Source organism: Erythrolamprus reginae, chromosome 7 (assembly GCF_031021105.1).
Source record: "Erythrolamprus reginae isolate rEryReg1 chromosome 7, rEryReg1.hap1, whole genome shotgun sequence".
Lineage (NCBI taxonomy): Eukaryota > Metazoa > Chordata > Lepidosauria > Squamata > Dipsadidae > Erythrolamprus > Erythrolamprus reginae.
This window is the reverse complement of record NC_091956.1, coordinates 52,825,021-52,843,942: the sequence shown is the minus strand read 5'-3', so window position 1 is coordinate 52,843,942 and position 18,922 is coordinate 52,825,021. Positions and strand designations below refer to the sequence as shown.

The following is an 18,922-nucleotide window of genomic DNA, read 5'->3' as shown; positions in this document are numbered from 1 at the left end:
GCAAGGGCGGGATTAAAAGCGGGCTGGGCTGGGCTGGGCTGGGGAAACCGAGCGTAGAGAAATCGGTCGGAGGCGCCTCAGGAAGCGGGTCGGGAAGACGGTAAAACCGTTGGAGCGGAGGAGGAGCCACCAGAGGTCAGTGACCTGCCCCGGGGGGCTGTTTTTTATTCACTCCCAGGCTGGTGCTGCGGCCACTGGGCGGAGAGAGTCCCTCGAGCAGGTCTTTCCCAGCCCGGTGCGGCGGTTCTTGCGCCTCCGTTGGAAATAAAGCATTTTTCCCCCTTAAAAAGGTTGCTTCCAGCCCAGCTAATTCGCCGAGGTAGGGTTAGCAACAGACCCCGTTGCAGCGCTTTTGGATCGCCGTTCTGCCTTTCTCTGGAGGCGCCATCGCGGTTCATTGTCCCTGCTTACTTCTACCCCCACGGGCTTTTCTTACCTACACAATTGTGCCTCGGAAATGTAAGAAGTGGCCGAAGAGCCCCTGGCAAGCAGCTAAAGTAGGTAGCGGCTTCCTGCCTGGAAACAAAACTGATATCCAACTCCCTCTGGTACCCATCCTCAAGCCTCTTGTGCAACAGTTTAAAAAAAGATGTTGAAAAAGACTTTGGTTTGGCAGCTGATTGAGACTGCTTTGCCTTCTCTCTTCAGCCACTTGCTCCACTTAACATTCACGATGTTCCTCCCCCCCCAAAAAAAGTTTTCTTATTTTTATTTTTGTTAACTCCAAAATCACATATATTACTGCCTATACCATGCAAACATTTCCATAGCATGGATTATTATATCTTTCTAGTCAATATGTTCTATTCAACATCTTTTATCATACTGATAAAATTCTGTCTATATTCATGTTTCTCTTTCTCACTCCTCTCCTACTATCTCCATCTGCCTTCTATGCCTTCTCTCCCTTCCTTCCTTCCTTCCTTCCTTCCTTCCTTCCTTCCTTCCTTCCTCTCTCCATCAAACATTCACGGCGTTTCAATGATAAGAGAGAAAGAAATGAATGTTAATGATTTTTATTATGGTCACAAACCAGCATTGAGTATTAAATAGAAACAAAAGAAATACAGTTAACTAAGCGAAGGAAAGGAAGCCTCTTAATACTCTGTACTGCATCTCTAAAAGAGGAGGAGTTTAATTGTCAAAAGTATTACTGTAAGGCATTTGGTAGATTGGCTACCCTAAATTAAACTACCCTTTTAACAATGATTTCCCACCTCCGTTTGGCATCCCAAGACTTGCAAAGCAAAATTTAACTACAGTATATTGGATTCACTAGTAGTTTTAGTTCCTAACTTTGGGTTTGTGTATAATCAAGATTACAGTAAATTTACAATAGCTTACCTGAGAGTCCATGAACAGTTTTCAAGGGGCAATTCACACAGATATTGACTAGCAAAACTATATCCTGAGGGTGAAGAACATGCACTAAAGTGCTGCCTGAGAAATGTACCAAATATTTTACATTGTTCTAGAAATAAATATTCCCAAAGAATTGTCAGACATTTAGAACAAGTTAATTTGGAATCAGTTCTGACAAATTACAGCACAATCTTAGTGTAGTTTATTCAGAAATACAGCCCAATGAAGGCAGGGGCACTTGCTACCCCCAAAAATATTAATACTGTATGCAAAATCTATATAAAAAGCCTCCTTGAGAATGCTGCTCTATAAATATTTAACTTCCCTCAAAATTTTGGGGGGTTTTCAGCTGAGGACAGCATGAAATTAACTTTTCTATTTGTTTGATTTTTAGCCTCCTTTTCCTTCAGGAGTTAAGTTATTCTATTGTCTTTGATGACATAACAAAGCTAGTGCAAAGAGATCTAATAGAACACATGGGGATAAAATTGGTGACATTTGAAACTTAGAATGCCAGTAGATGATCTTTGTAACAATCTTAAGAGCAGTTTACTAGATATGCCTTTTATATACTAGTAGTACCTACCGGTAGGTACTGTTTATTTACTTGCTATTAATGAAAATTATGGAGTCTTATTTTGTATAGTAAAAGTGACTTAATATACCCACAGCAACTCAATCATTAAGCAAAATGGTTGCTAAGGTAAATTGCAACTATGCATATGATTTTACTTTAGCTTTCCATTGTTCAACAAACCTGCAAGAATTAGTAATAAAGTTACTTTTTAATCAATGTTGTAACTGCAGATAGTTGCTAAGTGAAGAACACTATATAGGACTAGCTGGTTTTATTATTTCACATTTATATTCTGAGGGTAACTTTAAATTATGTGATTTCTGTAAGAAGGTCACCACAAACCATGTATTTGCCTATTTGATTTACAGTGATCCCTCGATTAGTGCGGGGGTTACGTTCCAAGACCTCCCGCACTAATCGATTTTCCGCGGTATAGTGGTGGGGAAGTAAAAACACCATCTGCGCATGCGCGCCCTTTTTCCATGGCCGCGCATGCGCAGATGGTGGAGCCGGGGAGCGACGAAAGTGCGGAGGCTGGCAATGGTTGTTTTTAATGTCGGCCACCCACCCAGCACCTCCAGCCTCCTCGCCGCTACCCCCCGCCCGCCCGATTCGCCCCTCTCACCGGCTTTCTTGGGGCACGAGTCCTCTTGCAGCAGCGCTGGCGGCAACAGCTTCTCGGCGTTTAGAATGCCCGCCTCCTTCCTTCCCTCCTTCCTTCCCTCCTTCCCCCCCTCCTTCCCTCCCTCCTTCCTTCCCTCCCTCCTTCCCTCCCTCCTTCCTTCCCTCCCTCCTTCCCTCCCTCCTTCCCTCCCTCCTTCCCTCCCTCCCTCCTTCCTTCCCTCCCTCCCTCCTTCCTTTCTTAAAAAGCACTTAAACAATGACATCATCGGGCGGGAAAAACCGTGGTGTAGAAAAAAAAACGCGGACTATTTTTAAATGTATTATTTTTTGAAAAACCGTGGTATAGCGTTTCGCACTAATCGAGACCGCACTAATCGAGGGATCACTGTATACTCTGCCTTCCCTTCTAAAGTTCACACCACATTATATGGCTTTATCTTATTCCCACCATGACAATTCTGGACAGTAGGTTGAATTGATACACTGTAATTATTATCTAATGAATTTTCAAGGATTGAATCTGGGCCTCTCCTTTTATAGTCTGTGCTTTAACTTTATAGGCCACATTGGAAGCAGATGTATCTGGAACACATCTGTGCTTTCCATTGTTTTTTTTAAATGTAAGTCATCTAAGACAGTGTCTCCCAACCTTGGCAACTTGAAGATATCTGGACTTCAACTCCCAGAATTCCCCAGCCAGCATTCGCGTCTGCGGAGAGGGGCGGCATACAAATCTAATTAATAATAATAATAATAATTCTGGGAGTTGAAGTCCAGATATCTTCAAGTTGCCAAGGTTGGGAAACACTGATCTAAGAGATGAGGCAGATTAAACAAGGTTGACTGCAGGTTCTGACAATAATTATAGCCTCAAACCATAAAGATTGGAAAGGGATCACGCCCAACCTTCATCTAAGAGATTAGGCCACATCCAGGTTGCCAATAATTAACAGTGTCCTAGATATTTCATTGTTTCCTTTACAGTTAATAGTATTTGTGATCGCCTCATGTAGCTGAGAGCCAGGATTCTATTCTTCATGTATCACATTTAATATATTTAAATTTATAAACTACCGTATTTTTCGCTCCATAAGACGCAGTTTTTTTCCTCCCAAAGCGGATGAAAAATCAGCCCCGTCTTATGGAGCGAAGATGCAGGCAGGGAGGGGGTGGGGAGGCTGCGAACTCGGAAGCGCCATCCCGCCGGCTGGCTGGCTAGCTGCTGCCTGGCCCCCTCCCTCCCGGAGGAGGGTCTCCCTCCTCACCACCAGCAGCGGCGCTCCCCCCCGCCAGCCAGCCAGAGGTGATAGTATAGGAGGGTTTCTCCTAAAATCCACCACTATGGTTTCGAATGTGTTTAGTTCAAGACTGTTCCGGTTGTACCACAAAGTTAGTTGTTCAACCCCAGGTCTGTATGCAGATTCCTCTTCCTCTTTGTCTCCAATGACAACTAAATGGAAATCTCACCTCTCTTATGCATAATCCGTCTTTGATATTTCCTGTTTTTCCTCTTGCTCCCCTTTTGTAGGTCTCAGAAATCTGATTTTATAAACCGGCTCCTCGCTCTCTCCCCGCCGCCCGCCGCGTTTGCAGGAGGTGGGGAGGGTCGGGCGGCCCGCCAAGGCCAGGAGGGACGCCGCTGCCCCCCCTTCCCTCTCTCCGCCCGCCGCTGCGCCTCCGAGGAAATGCCGGCAAAGGCTTTTCTCAGCGGAGGCCGGCGAAGGCGATATTCAATGTCGGGGGCGCATGGGCGGTTGCGCGCGCTCCCTATCTCCCTGCTAGCCCACTCGGAATATTCAAAATAAGAAAAGCCTTTGCCGGTGAAGGTTTTTCTTATTTTGAATATTCCGAGTGGGCTAGCAGGGAGATAGGGAGCACGTGCAACCGCCCGTGTGCCCCCGACATTGAATATCACCTTTGCCGCCGGCCCCGCTTCTCCTACAACCCCCTTGCTGAGAGCCTGGGATGAAAGTGCTCTCAGCAAAGGTGAGGCGGGCAGGGCGTGCGCGCGTCACCGCTGAGAAGAACGGAGAGAGAACGAGAGTGAATGAGAGCAACAGACAGCAAGATAGTGAGAAAGAGAGAGTGAGAGAAAGGGGGGGGAGAGAGAGAAAGAGAGAGGGGGAGAGAGAGAAAGAGAGGGAGAGAGAGAAAGAGAGAGGGAAAGGGGGGAGAGAAAGAGAGAGGGAGAGGGGGGAGAGATAGCAAGAGAGGGAGAGAGAGAAAGAGAGAGGGAAAGGGGGAGAGAGGGGGAGAGAAGGAGAGAGGGAGAGAGAGGAGATAAAGGAAGAGGAGAGAGAGAAAGGAAGAGAAAGAAAGAAAGAGGGATAGAAAGAGAGAGAGAGGGAGAGATGCTCAGTGAGCCTTTCTTTGAAGTTGCCTTTCTTTCTTTCTTTCTTTCTTTTTCTCTCTTGCTCTCTTGCTCTTTCATTCTTTTTTCTTTCTCTTGCTTTCTTTCTTTCTCTTGCTTTCCCTCCTTCCTTCCCTCCTTCCAGTTCTTTCATTCCCCCTCTCTATTTTTATTTCTCTTTCATTTTATTTCTCTCTTTCTTGCTTTCTTTCTTGCTCTTTTTCTTTCTCTCTTTACCTTCCCTTCCTCTATTTCTTCTTTTCTTTCTCCTTCCTACCTTCTTCCCTCCCTTCAGTCCTTCCTCTCTTACTCTCCTCTTTCATAAGTTTCCTTGCTTCCTTCCTCTGTTCCTGTTCCTTCCCCCTTTCTTTCTTTCTTTCTTTCTTTCTTTCTTTCTTCCTTCCTTCCTTCCTTCCTTCCTTCCTTCCTTTCTTTCTTTCCTTCCTTCCTTCCTTCCTTCCTTTCCTCCCTCCATTTCTTGCTTTCCTTTTCCTTCCTCCCTTCTTTCCTCCCTCCCTCCCTTCTTTCACTCCTTCCTCTCTTTCTCTCCCCTTTTTGGCTCAAAATATTTTTTTTCTATTTTCCTCCTTTAAAATCTAGGTGCGTCTTATCAGCAGGTGCGTCTTATAGAGCGAAAAATACGGTAATAATGCTGAATGACAAGCATTTTATTGAAAAAGTATTTTAAAATATTATTTCTAGAGGAGTGCTAACCTAGGTAAGCAGTAGGTCAATTATTTGAAGAACAATATAGAAAATCGTGGTTTCAAATATCAGCTGGAAGCTGTATTTTATTTTCTCTTCAGTGCCTTTCCAAGGTAGCCAGCAATACCTTTTACTGTACAAAAAGTACTATCTTTAAGTTTAAATTTCTCTAAAAACTATATTGAGATACCTTATATATGTTATCTATATTATTGCTAACATTTCATAGAACCGTCTTAACTTTCTTAATTGTGTTTCGTTTCTGTCAAAAAAACTCAGGGGAGCAAATGTTAGTACCAAAAAGCAGACACGCGTTAATTTAAATAGTCCTAGACAGATCCCCCCCCCCCCCCCCCATTGAGAAATGAGATCATCTTCCCTAGAGGAACTATATTCTGCTTGACAGACAATGACATCAGTGCATTAGCTAAGCAGGATGAGGTAATGCTTTGATACATGAGTGAGGTTAGTTGGTAACAGCATTGTCCTCTCAAGAGGTTTGATGCTTCTGTATGTTAGCATCACTGCGGTGGAACAGAAGTAAATAATTGCTGACAGAGCATGTGTCAGACTCTGCAAAATCAGAACAGATGTCTGCTTATGGGACGGTCTTTTTGTGGTCCTTTGTCCTAGGAAAGTGTGTGGCTAATTTGCTTTATTTAAAAAGCGAATGTGAAAGCAAGTAAAATGTAATTATTTTTAAAGCAATGACATATTCATTTAACTTACGCAGGTAGTCTTCTTTGTATTCTTCTACTTTTCTTATCGGTATCTTGATTTTTGTGTATTGACTGAAATTCTGCATATTCACTGAATTTTCTGTGGGCACATTTTCTGTGTGCTCTGGGCTTTACAAAAATGAAACCCCTCAATTTCTTCAGACAAACATTTGTTCTGAATAATTATCGAAGCCTTATTGGCAACTAGATTGTATTTTCTTTGTTTGAGCTTTATTGAAGGTAGTCATTCATTTTATTATTATCATGGATAACCAGCAAGTAGCCAATTGCTATTTTTAGGATTCAGAAACAATAGACTCAAATAAGGGTGAAATGTCCACCATGATGTCTGGAATAAAATAGTAAGAGCATGGGTGAAATTCAGCATGTTCTGACAGGTTCCAGAGAACCAGTAACGGAAATTTTGAGTAGTTCTGAGAATATTTTGCAATATCCTTCCCCTGCCGTACCTACCAAGCCACGCCTACAGAACCGGTAGGGACAAATTTGAATTTCACCCCTGAGTAAGACAGTTACAGAAAAAAGATACCACCAGTTCCCATCCTCATAACTTTCCATCCTTGACATGCCCATATGCCCCACCACTGTTTTGTTTTGAACAGACCTCACAGAGGAAGGGGAACCTCTTTTAACTGTCATACCCTTATGCTTGTTGTCAGGAGTCCAGCATCAGGATCTTAGAAAGTATTCACATGGATCCCTGCTGTAGGTTATTTAGCACATAAAATTAGGGAAGTCCAATTGGAGAAAGGGGAAATAGCATCCTGAGACCCCTTCAAGTATTGATCTATCATAGGTCAGTAGATAAATTGCTTAACTGAAATAATTCAACATTCAGGGAAAATACACCATACATCCCTTGATCCCATAGATGCAGTAACTATTGACCTTGTTTCTCAAAAGGGATTTACAAGGCAAGTAAGTAAGTCTAAGTGCATATGTGCAGGAATATACAGTCACACTTTGCTAAATCACATACTGTTTGTGATGGTTTGTTAAAGTATGGTTTATTTATTATGCATGTATATAGCCACCCATCTCACCCAAGTGACTCTGAGTAGTTTATCAGATTAAAAACAAAGAACCCTCCCAACATCCCTCCCTCCACCTGGATACCAGAGGAGAAGCTATTAAGCAGCCAGAATAGCATCCTCTTCCAAATGCATGGAGGAGAAAAAAAGGTTTTCAATTCCTTAGAAAAAGCAAACAGAGTTGGGTATCTAATTTACATTTTAAAGTTCAATTAAACAAAAGATGCTTGCTATTTAATTATAAAATTAAAATTATATATTTCTTTTATTTACAAACAGAAATAACTATGGCAGACAAAAACCATGTCCTGAATTCACCACAAAGTGTACCAGATGCAAAGACTTTATCTGGTTCTGAAGGGTAAGCAAGACTTCTTGCGGGGAGGAAGGTCTCTTGGGTCAAGTATGTGTATTTATAGTTATTTTTCAAGTTAAAGAATTGGTTTATGGGAAATATCACTGACCTATTTAAGCTGATAATAATTATCCACAATGTATCCAGTTCCTACAATGAGCCTGGCATCAACTAAGAGTATGTCACTCAACAGTGGGTGTTTCATTTGGCACTTCCTTCGACTCACTATTATTCTATAGCAAAAGCAAACAAAAGTAAAACTACGTGGATTGTAACAACACCCTTACTTTACATTCTGTATGAAAAATTGGGTAATTTGGCAAGTGCCAGCTTGTAAATAAATTAATACATGCATTAAACAATTAGCATCAGATAATTGAAAATTAATCCTAACTTGTTTATAACTAAAGCTTTGCTGTATTTCCTTAAGTTTGGGGACACACTCATCACAAGCTGTTTTGGGACTTTGGGTAAATGCAATATCTCTTTGTTATTCATTAAAGCACATTGTCTTTCATTTAGATCAGGGGTATCAAACTCACAGCATCACGGCTGCATCACACGACATATCATGGCCTTTTCCCCCTTTCCCTAAACAGTGCATAGGTGTGGTCAGCATGACACATCTGGGTCATGGGTCAGGAGTTTGTTAGCCCTGATATATATTTTCCCATGAACATTAAAAAAAGATTCTGTTCCTTTAACAAGTCAGTTCTTAAAGCAAACAGACATATTTTTAACTTTCATGAAAGCTAGAAAAAGTAAACAGTAAGACACTGTGGATCCCAAAAATTTAGACAATGTGATTTGGACCTAGTACAAAAACATACCTCTCTATTATTCATTAAACAGGCTGAATTGTCTAAATTTTTGGGATCCACACAGCCCTCTGTATTTCATATCATATCAATCTCTGTCTTTCATATCATCTCCTTGTATATTATTTTTATTTTTATGTATCAAAAATAAACTAACAACCTTTTTGCATTAAACAGCTTTGAGCACTGTTCCCTGTAGGCTGCGCACGCCTGCGCACCCCCAAAACGCCCGTGCGCGCAGCCTTTTCCAGGGGGCGCGCGCGGAGCCGCGGCCACCCCTGTCCCCCCATGCGCCTCCAGCCCCCTAGCGCCCCTGGCTACTCGCCGCTGCCACCCGCCCGATCCTCCTCCGCGCAGCTGGGGAGGTGGATTCGCCGCCCCTGCCAGCCCGATCTCCCTCCGCGCAGCTGGGGAGGTGGATCCCGCCCTCGCCAGCCCAATCTCCCTCTGCGCGGCTGTGGAGGTGGATTCACAGCCCCTCACCAGCCCGATCTCCCTCCGTGTGGCTGGGGAGGTGGATTCGCCACCCCCCGCCAGCCCGATCTCCTTCTGGCGGCTGGGAACGCAGATCCACCGCCCCTCGCCAGCCCGATCTCCCTCCACCCGGCTGGGGAGGTGGATTTGCCGCCCCCCGCCAGCCCAATCTCCCCTCTGGTGGCTGGGGACATGGATCCACCGCCCCTCGCCAGCCCGATTTCCCTCCGTGTGTGTGGGGGGGGGGGGCGACGAACCGACGACCGGAGGCTGTACGTCCGTGTTGGGTGGTGCAGGGCAGGCACAGGCAGCCCCAGGGGGAGAACGAGGGAGGGAGAGAAAGGAAAGATAGAGAAAGGGAGGGAGAGAAAAATTGAATGAAGCAGGGAGAGAAAGAAAGAGTAAGAGGTAGAAAGGATAGAGAAAAAGGAAGAGAAAGGGAGGGGGAGAAAGGAAAGGGGGGGAGAGAAAGAAGATATGAAGGAGGGAGAAAAAGAAAGAGGGAGAGATAGAAAGGATAGAAAGAGGGGAGAGAAAGGGAGGGAGAGAAAGGGAATGAAGGAGGGAGAAGGGGTGAGAGATAGAAAGGATAGACAGAAAGAGTGAGGAAGGAAAGAGAGATGAGAGAGGAAGGAGGAGACAGAAAGAGAGAGGAAGGACGGGGAGCGAATTATGGATGTCAGAACTCACGCATGCGTGATAGCGCGTGCCCACACTTTATTTATTTATTTATTTATTTATTTATAGTTCTATGCCGCCCAGTCCCAAAGGGACTGCCACTCAGACACTATACTTTTCCGCCCACAACGGAAAAAAATTAGAGGAGACATTGGCTTTGAGATGCGTAATTATTTCACTCATTCTGATTCCTTGTCATTTGTATAATTTGTTTTTTTTTGCCAGCAACCCTTTATCTTAGCATTGGTAAATATTTCAGTGCATATAAAATGCATAGAATTGAATAGTTTACAACTTGAATGGCAATATTAGCTTTAATTGTTTTATTTCTTCATAGGAAAAGCATGCCTTTTAGCAAATCTGTTGATTCTGTGATACAACCAGATGAAAGTTATAGAATGGACTGTCCAGAAATGGGAATATGCATTCTAGTCAACAATAAAAATTTCCTTCCAGATACCGGTAAATATTTTTAATGTATTCAAATAAAAATATAAGCAGGTAATTGACTTGACTTGCTTTTCTTTGTATATACTTCCTAGAACCTGCATTCTCTCTACAGTGTCATCCTTTGGAGTTATCTTTCCTAAGACCATCTACCTATATTGTATAGTTAAGCATGCGCCTACACAATGTCCCCTCCCAATGATCCAAAAAAGGAGTATTTGTGATCAGTGGGATGTCTTGGGAAAATTTCAAATATCCCAGTTCATCTCTCGGGCACATTTAGCTTATGGATTCAGAAACATCAAATGGTAAAGAAAAGGCAAAAGGTTAACATATATAGGAAAGCAGAAGAGAAGATCTAGCTTCATTTCTTCTAGCAAAAAGGTTTGGAAATTTAGAATCAGTAAATATTATCATGTGCAACTATGGATAACTGCACTTCTATATACATCATTAAGGAATAACCTGACATCTCATTGTCTTTTAAAAGAGAAATAATTTCCTGAGTACAAAGGGACAGAATTAACACTGCAATGGAGTGGAGTCTGATTCCTTGACAATTATCTATAAAGCCATTCTTCAGAATGCATAAAAGTTAAGTCTATATAATGTGGCAGTTATACCCAGTGTCTGTTAGTCAAATCTGTCCCACTTCCATGAGTTCAGAAACACTAGCCATTTCTAAAAGAAACCTCTGCCCATTCCATTCTGGCTTCAATACTAAATTACCTTCATATAACTAAATCTATGGAAGGACATCACACACAGATCCAGCATACCTAGATTGTGGGAATAAAGGCATGTTAAGTGAACCCTCCTCTTCCAGTGTCCCAAAGGACTCAGCTGCCTGCTAGATCATTGTACACTGTCTATGAAATTCTAAAAAGACTCTTCTGAAGAGATTTGTTTGCTTGGCCACTCACCTAAAATCCACAACTCTCGGTGGCTTAAAGAGTAAATATATTTGAAAACTGCCTTGTCAGGATACCCAACTATAAATGCCTTCATGGCCTTGTATGATGTGAGATCTGTCTGAGGACATGTCTCAGTATAGCTGTTATTTCACAATTTATATTGTCTAACTGGGCATATGCCTGTAATATTCACAGTCTCGCTGAATTATAATGTTTTCAAAATTCAAAAGTCTTATGATCTTTTCCTCTTTTTTTCTTAACATGAAGAAATGCCACTTCGATCTGGTACAGATGCAGATGCAGCACTTGTTTTAGACACTTTCAGGACATTGGGATATAATGTGAAAACTTATAATGATCTTTCATGTAAACAAATTGTTGATGTGCTGCAAAACAGTGAGTAGTCATTTTATGATGCATCATCAGGTGTATCAAAGTATATTATGAATAAGCGAATGTTTTACGTTTGGAGCTATCTGTTCTTAATGCAGTCTAAAACTTATGCTTAGAGTAAAAAGAATTGTATGGCATATATCAGTTAGAAAGTATAGATTTGAAGAGTTGGTATTATCAAATCCAATTAGATCTACATTTCAAAATAGAATTTGTGTTCAAAGGTGTTTTGTTTGAACACAATTCCCATAATTTTATTACTTTCTGGTTTAATAAAATAATATTTAAGGTAGAACTTTTTATTGCTATAAACTAGAATCAAATTATGTATAGGTAATCCTTGAATTACGACCACAATTGAAACCAGAACTTTCATCACTAAGCAAGGTAGTTGTTAAATGAGTCATTCCTGATTTTCTTCCCTTTTTTGATGCAGTCATTAAGTAAATCACCATGGTTGTTAAGTGAATCACATGGTTATTAAGCAAATCTGGCTTCCCACAATGACTTTGTTTGTCATTCCTGGGAAAGTTGCAGGTGGCAATCATATGACACCACCCCCCCCCAAGACACAACAACTGTCATAAATACATGCCACTTGCCAAGTATCCAAATCTTGGATCAGTTTCCATCATGCAACCATTGACATTGTGATCATGGACAATCTTAAGTGTGAGGAGCAGTTGTAAATAACTGTTTTTAGAAGTGCAAAAAGCAAACTATTATTCTAAAAATGTTTCTCGGCTTCTACAGACCAGTTAGATGTTATCATTCAAAATATATAATTTTGTTGGTTAATTTGAAGGAAACTGTTATTCAGGAATTTCTGACCACAATATAAACATTATTGTTTTTCTTCTCTTTAAGTTGCCAGGGATGATCATAGAAAGAGAAATAGTTTTGTTTGTGTCTTGCTAAGCCATGGCGAAGATGGGCTGATTTATGGCACAGATGGTCCTCTAGAGCTGAAAATGTTAACCAGCCTCTTCAGAGGAGACAGGTGTAAAACCCTGCGAGGGAAGCCAAAGCTCTTTTTTATCCAGGTAATAAGAAAGTAGAGAAATGGAAATCCTTCAATAAAAGAAGACTTCCTCAAAGAACCAAATATTTCCCATCAGAGGTGGTTTCCTCCCAGTTCGCATCAGTTCTATAGACCCGGTAGTAAACTGGTGGTGACATCATGGAGCTGATTTTGTGGTGCCAGTCCGTGGACGCCACCATCTTTTTTTGTTTTTGGGGGGGTTATTTTAGAAAAATGTTTTTTTGCTTCTACACATGCATAGAAGGAGAGGTTTTGGCATTATGCATACACCACCATCTTGGTTTTGGCTATAGATACATACACACATACATATGTTTTTTTCTGTCAAATCACCCTGGTATATATAGAAGGAGCATCACAGCTTCCTTTTTGCCTCTCGGCCCAACCCAGGGCCATTTCCAAGGCAGTTAATATTCATAGTCGACAAACTATATTCTGTATGTGTCACATGTTTTTGCTGAATTTAAAAGTTAAGGGAGACAAGGAAAGATCTATTTTGGCCGTGTTCTGGCCTCATCAGCTAGCCATACCCTCTCTCACTGGGACTTGAACTTGCAGCCTTTGCCTTGTTATATACACTGTATTGCTATTTTTTTCTTTTGGCACTTCATGCGCACATGACGTGTGGCACAGCACATGGTGCGCAATGCGCATGCAGTGCAGGAGGAAGCAAACTGACAGCAAGGTAAGTTAAAGCCCACTCCTGTTTCCCATCCTTCCAACCTACACAATGAAGTGGGAAGAGCAATGAAGTAGAATCCTGGCATCTGTAGGAAAGTACCTGAACCCTCTTACATGCAGTAATTGTCCTTGAGTAGTAATACAAATTATTGTTGTGTGCCAGTAAAGGAGAATGTATGTGAATTAAAATCAGGAGTCCTTGATACTTGTGAGCTTTATGTTTCCTTGCCAACATTTCATTACCCAAACTAGGTAACATCATCAGTGCTAGTCACTAGCATTGATGATGTTTCTTGGTTTAGGTAATGAAATATCTACAAAAGAACAATCAAGCTCAGAGACTACCAAGGACCCCTTATTCTGTGTGCTTATACAGGAACTGAATCCGTCCCCAAAGAGTTATGTCCTTTCTTTAAAGGATGCATTATTTCCTTTTAGTGGGCTTACTTTCAAAGTAGATCATGAATTAGATTATGAATCTAGTTTATAATCCTTAAAAGAAGTAGAAGTTTTCACATATTCACATTTAGAAATTAAAATAATCAAACTTCCCTTGACCCAAATTGAAGTCATGACATACAAAACCATTTCTGATCATGATTTCATCTATGACCTCCATTACAGCAGGGCACTCTAAAGATGGTGTGAATTTTTAATCTGATTCGGAGAGTAATGATAAAACTTCAAAATTTAATGTAAACCTTAGGTTTTACATTTTATAACTTTATGTGCCTCTTGTATATGAAAATGCACTTATTCTCTCTGTTTTAGGACTATCATTGTATTGAAAGATGATGTTGACATAGCTCATTGTATTTGTCAGTAACATCTTAAGCCATGTCAATCAATCAATCTTTATTATGGTTATGAAGCAGCAAATAAAAGCATTAAAACATAATAATAGTAAAAAATAAAAATAAAAGACATATATATTATGAGTGGTGGATGAACAGTGGGCAGTTAAAGTTTGCCTGATTTTACATATACTTTAACAGAATTGACCCACATTCAGAGAAACTATTTCATATTGATTTGATAACGGTAATTGCATGTAAAAAAGATTAGTATTTCCCAGATATTTTATTAGGTAATTGAGTCTGTGGATCCTTATAGAGAAGATGCAGTATAGTGGGAAGTGAGCTATAGTTTCAATGGTCCCTTGTCCACAGGGCCACAGGCTCAGCTCATGTAGTATTAAGTCATGCCTTTTCCTGGTCTTGCATGGTAACTGTCTAGACCTAGGAAGTTGTTTTGTGAGACCAGGAGAAAGCATGGTTTTTTAAGATGATGCTGTGAGAGACAGCAAATGCATCCATGTTGGATCCAGAGTATGTTTTGTTTTGGTTTTTTGCTTTGAATCAGAATACTGCTCACCTCTACTCTGTAGGCACTCGTTTATATTCCATCAATATTAATGAGCAACATTAGTAGTAATTATGATATTTTCCTGTTTTTATTTGGTAGGCTTGTAGAGGAACAGATCTTGATTCTGGAATTGAAACAGACAGCGGCTCAGATGAAAGGATGTGTCAGAAAATACCTGTAGAGGCAGACTTCCTATACGCTTATTCTACTGCACCGGGTAAGAAAATGCAACTTTTGTGTAAATTTCATTAGGTTTATAACCTTGTCTTGAATAGATTTATTAAAATGAATGGAACTTAAATTTGTTTTGACTATAGGTTGTTTTGACTATAGGTTGTCTTTGACTTATGACTGTAATGAAGCCTGCCCATTATGATCATAGGTTTCAAGCTTTGGGTCAGGACACAACAGAGAAAGACATCATTCTATGAATGATTTTATGATCACTGATTTTTCTGATCAGTAGAATGATTACCTCTATTGAAGTCTTTGAAAATAAATGGAGGTTATTTCTTTCATTCTTCCATTTTCCATAAGAAAATATACTTGGAAGAATTTGTGGAAGGAAGAGGGAAATGAGGGTATGTCAAATAAATAATTTGGGGTTATAATGTGATCAAATATTTTAAATACCAGAATATTTCATTAAATGCTCATTGGATTCCATGCTGTTGGTTTGATAATTGTATAATTTTGTAGAAATCAAATTCTATGGCTGGCTTTTATAATTATTGCTTAGACAATATGAGTTCTTTTTACTTTCTCTTAGGCTACTACGCATGGAGGAATTCCTTAGATGGTTCCTGGTTTATACAGTCATTGTGTACGATGTTGAAACAATATGCTAAGAAACTTGAACTTATGCAGATCCTAACACGTGTAAATCGTAAAGTTGCAGAATTCAGTTCCTATTCAAACAGACCTGACTTTCATGGAAAGAAGCAGATCCCATGTATTGTCTCTATGCTAACAAAAGATTTTTATTTTCCATTCTAAAGAGTTCTTTATCTTCTGATACAGAAGCTAAAAGAAGGGAGATGGCAGAATTTGTTTTATTCTGAGCTATGTTTATTTTCTGATCACCTGGTTGCTTTATAAAGATATGATTTATAAGGATAAGTATTTAAGTTGAAAGAACAATAGTACAGAATTTTATAGATTTAGTAATACATAAATTATGATTTAGAAAATGAAAATGTTTCCATTTGATTTAGAGTAATTTTCAACAAAAATCATGAAAGATTCAGTAACTTTCGGTTGACTATATAATTTGCAGATAAAAAGTAATGTACCATTTTCAGAATAAATGTTTGATTTTGGTAACAATGTTATAGCCTATTTGTAAATAAACATACATCCAAAAAAATAATATTGTTATTAGTATTTAAGATTGGATTGTAATATCCTTTATACAACAGAGGTTTTACAAAATGGTATAAAAATCAAACTATCAATAGGATTAATCTGTTGATAATAGAATCAAATTCCTGATAGCTGTCTCCTTGTGCATTTGTTATTAAATACAAAATGCTCACTGACAGATTTTAAACTTTAGAGCATTTTGCTCTTTTAGAATACCAGCAATATCTTTAACATGGATTTAAGCTTCAAAGATGTCAAAAGGTGCTTAGAAGTTAGAACTTGACTCAGAATTGGATCCTGGATTTCAGTTTGTAGTGCAGTAGTGTGTGGTTTTTAACTTGTAGCATATACACTTTTTATATTCTAGTCTAAAAGGCATGCAAAAGTGTGAGTCCTCATTTCTAATTTTGAATGTGTAACTTGTAGAAATATGAATCGTTTTAAAATACTTAAAAACTTAAGTAGGTATACAACTCAGACTTTGAGCATCTACAATGCATGCCTGTTTTCTTGTAATAAAATCAGGAATAAAGGTAAGGCTATCTCACTTTTTAACAATCTTTGCTGTTAAATTTTTCATACTACTTAATAGAAATCTTTTCCTAGAACTTAATTTTGCCTTGGTTAAAAATTTGCTAAAGACACTCCATTTTCTCCTTTTTAAAGATCGGAACATCCGTTGCCTCCACTCATAATAACATATTCACTAGGATTTTTCAGAGTGATAGGCTAAAATTCTGAGAGCACCCCGGGAACTCAGAAAAACAACAGAGATTAAAAACTATTTTAAAAGGAGGCACATTTTTACAAGGACAATTGAGTTGACTCTGATGGTCTTTGTTGTAGTTACCAATGCCACAGTATAAAACAATTGAGTCTTATCAATTACAAAAATGCAAATGGGTTGGACATGTAAGCGATCAAGAGTACTATAGCCGCTGCTATATGCTTGACAGAAAGGAAGATCTTAAGCAACAAGGATCCTGGAATCTTAAGTATCCATTCTTACAGGGCTTGCTGAACAGTAGGTTGGTATGTCAGCAGTAAGCCTATAGTGTGTACTTGTTTGATAAATTGCATATTCTCAGTTTACGGCTTTCTGAATTGGTTGTAGTTAATCATGCAGATATTAATCTTTTTTAAAAAATGCATCTTATATGAATGTGATATCAGAAACTTGATCACCATTTCAAAGAATGTTTAATTTATTAAATACATTTGTGACTCTGAGTTTTTATATAACAATAAACCATGTACATTGTTTTAATCAACTGAGTGACCATCTTTTTTTAAACAATAGAAATTTACAGATATACAAATATATCTGTATTATATATTATATACTTTACAGATATCAACCGGTATGCATTTCAGGCAATAGAACCATCTTAATTATGTCTCTGGAAGGTTGCAATGGAAGGTTATTTTATTACTTGCAAACAATGATACAACGCTTAGTGTGCTTGACTGATCAACAAATTAATATGATCTCCCAACTTGAACATCTATGATTCTGGATTATATACTGCCCATTAAACATCAAAGTAAAGAAACAACCAACCAACCAGTAAGGTTATAAACAACTGAAATTAATAGGAATCAGGAACCCAAATTTATATCACACCCTTCCTGGCTCCAATGCCTGATTTTCTATTAAATAGAATTCATAGCATAATAAATTACAAAGGGAGGGAGATTGTCCCCTTTTTGCTTCACACAGCAAGGTAGAGCTCTCAACTTACAACCACAATCGATGGCTAAATTTCTATTGCTAAGTAAGAAAGTTATTAGTGAATTTTGCTCTATTTTATAACTTTTCATTTTTTTATAACTTCATGCTTTTCATGCTATTTTATAACTTTTAAGGGAATCACTGCAATGATTAAATTAGTAAAGTTAATGAATCTAGCTTCCCCATTATAAGTAACTTTTTTCTGTGCTTTTATAACTTCAAATGAATAGTGACTCGAGGACTACCTGTACTGACATTTTTAATCTCCTTCGTATAACTGAGATGTCCCCTGTATCCACAGGGTGTCACTAGAGATAAGGAAGTAAGGGAAACTAAAATATTGTGAAGGTGGGGGAGGGAAAGTAAGGTAATCATGTATGTAAATTCTATCCATGTTACACAAAGTTCCCAATAAATGATCTGTCTGTGTTAAAATTTAATTTCCATGAAAAATGTGCATAAAGTGGTAGAAGGATCCTAATCTATCTGCCAGAATTTAACAATTTTACATACCTCCCTGAGATCATTGCAGAATCCTTTAATATTTCTTGTGATACAGGCTATTTAATTTAATTTATTTGACTTATGTTGGCTTTAATGGAAATAGGAACCCAAACATTACTTGCTATATAAGAAGAATTCCTCCACTAACATTTGATAGTGAAACAACTGTCATGGAAGATAGATCTTTAATTATCCTTCTTATAAAAACTTTGAATTTAATTCTTGTTAAGACTTAAACAAATCAAAACAATGTTTTGAATTGTTTTCATACAATTTATGGAAAGGCGGAACAATACAGTGTCATCAACAGGATACTTTTTCCAATGCTTCTTTACCACACTTGTAGTCTAAAATACAGAAGAGAGTGGTTAAAGTCTAAACAAAATAATGTTTTATATGTGAAAATTATAATTTATTATAATAGCTCATTTATCCATTGCAATAGAACCCTTCTCACACTATTAGAAAGAAAATTAAAGAAAATAACATACCACTTAGAATAACAAAGTTGGAAGGGACCTTGAAGGCCTTCTAGTACAATCCCCTGCTTAGGCAGGAAACCCTACACCACTTCAGACATATTGTTACTTCACATACTTGATTATCACTTTCAGAAAAGAAGAAACAAATGTTGACATTTTTATCCCTACCAAATTAAGCCACCATTCCCCTTAAATGATTTGGAGGAGGGGAATACTCTTTAGTGGAAAATTTTTGTTTCAGTGCAAAAAATGATTAATTACAAATAAAATAAATGTCTAGTTGAGT

The 18,922-nt window shown here is 39.0% G+C and overlaps 1 protein-coding gene across 2 annotated transcripts; it reads left to right on the top strand.

Annotated features, from left to right (window-relative positions):
- The first annotated feature begins 4 nt into the window (after positions 1-4).
- CASP3 (caspase 3) lies at positions 5-17,185 on the top strand. Of its 2 annotated transcripts, none has more exons than XM_070757522.1 (7): positions 5-135; positions 7,669-7,750; positions 10,052-10,176; positions 11,343-11,471; positions 12,336-12,511; positions 14,656-14,773; positions 15,326-17,185. In XM_070757522.1, exons 2-7 carry the CDS (start codon positions 7,677-7,679, stop codon positions 15,550-15,552), a joined length of 849 nt encoding a protein of 282 aa, XP_070613623.1. In that variant the 5' UTR covers positions 5-135; positions 7,669-7,676; the 3' UTR covers positions 15,553-17,185. The 2 variants fall into 2 exon arrangements, with proteins under 2 accessions (XP_070613623.1, XP_070613624.1); XM_070757523.1 differs by lacking the exon at positions 5-135 and adding an exon at positions 192-497.
- The last annotated feature ends 1,737 nt before the right edge of the window (positions 17,186-18,922 follow it).

What these genes read in the sequence shown, in the direction of transcription:
- CASP3 (XM_070757522.1), top strand. Translation starts at nt 7,677, where the DNA reads ATGGCAGACAAAAACCATGTCCTGAATTCACCACAAAGTGTACCAGAT. An exon ending in ACTTTATCTGGTTCTGAAGG is followed by an intron (nt 7,751 to 10,051) that starts GTAAGCAAGACT and finishes ATTTCTTCATAG; the next exon opens with GAAAAGCATGCCTTTTAGCA. An exon ending in AAATTTCCTTCCAGATACCG is followed by an intron (nt 10,177 to 11,342) that starts GTAAATATTTTT and finishes CTTAACATGAAG; the next exon opens with AAATGCCACTTCGATCTGGT.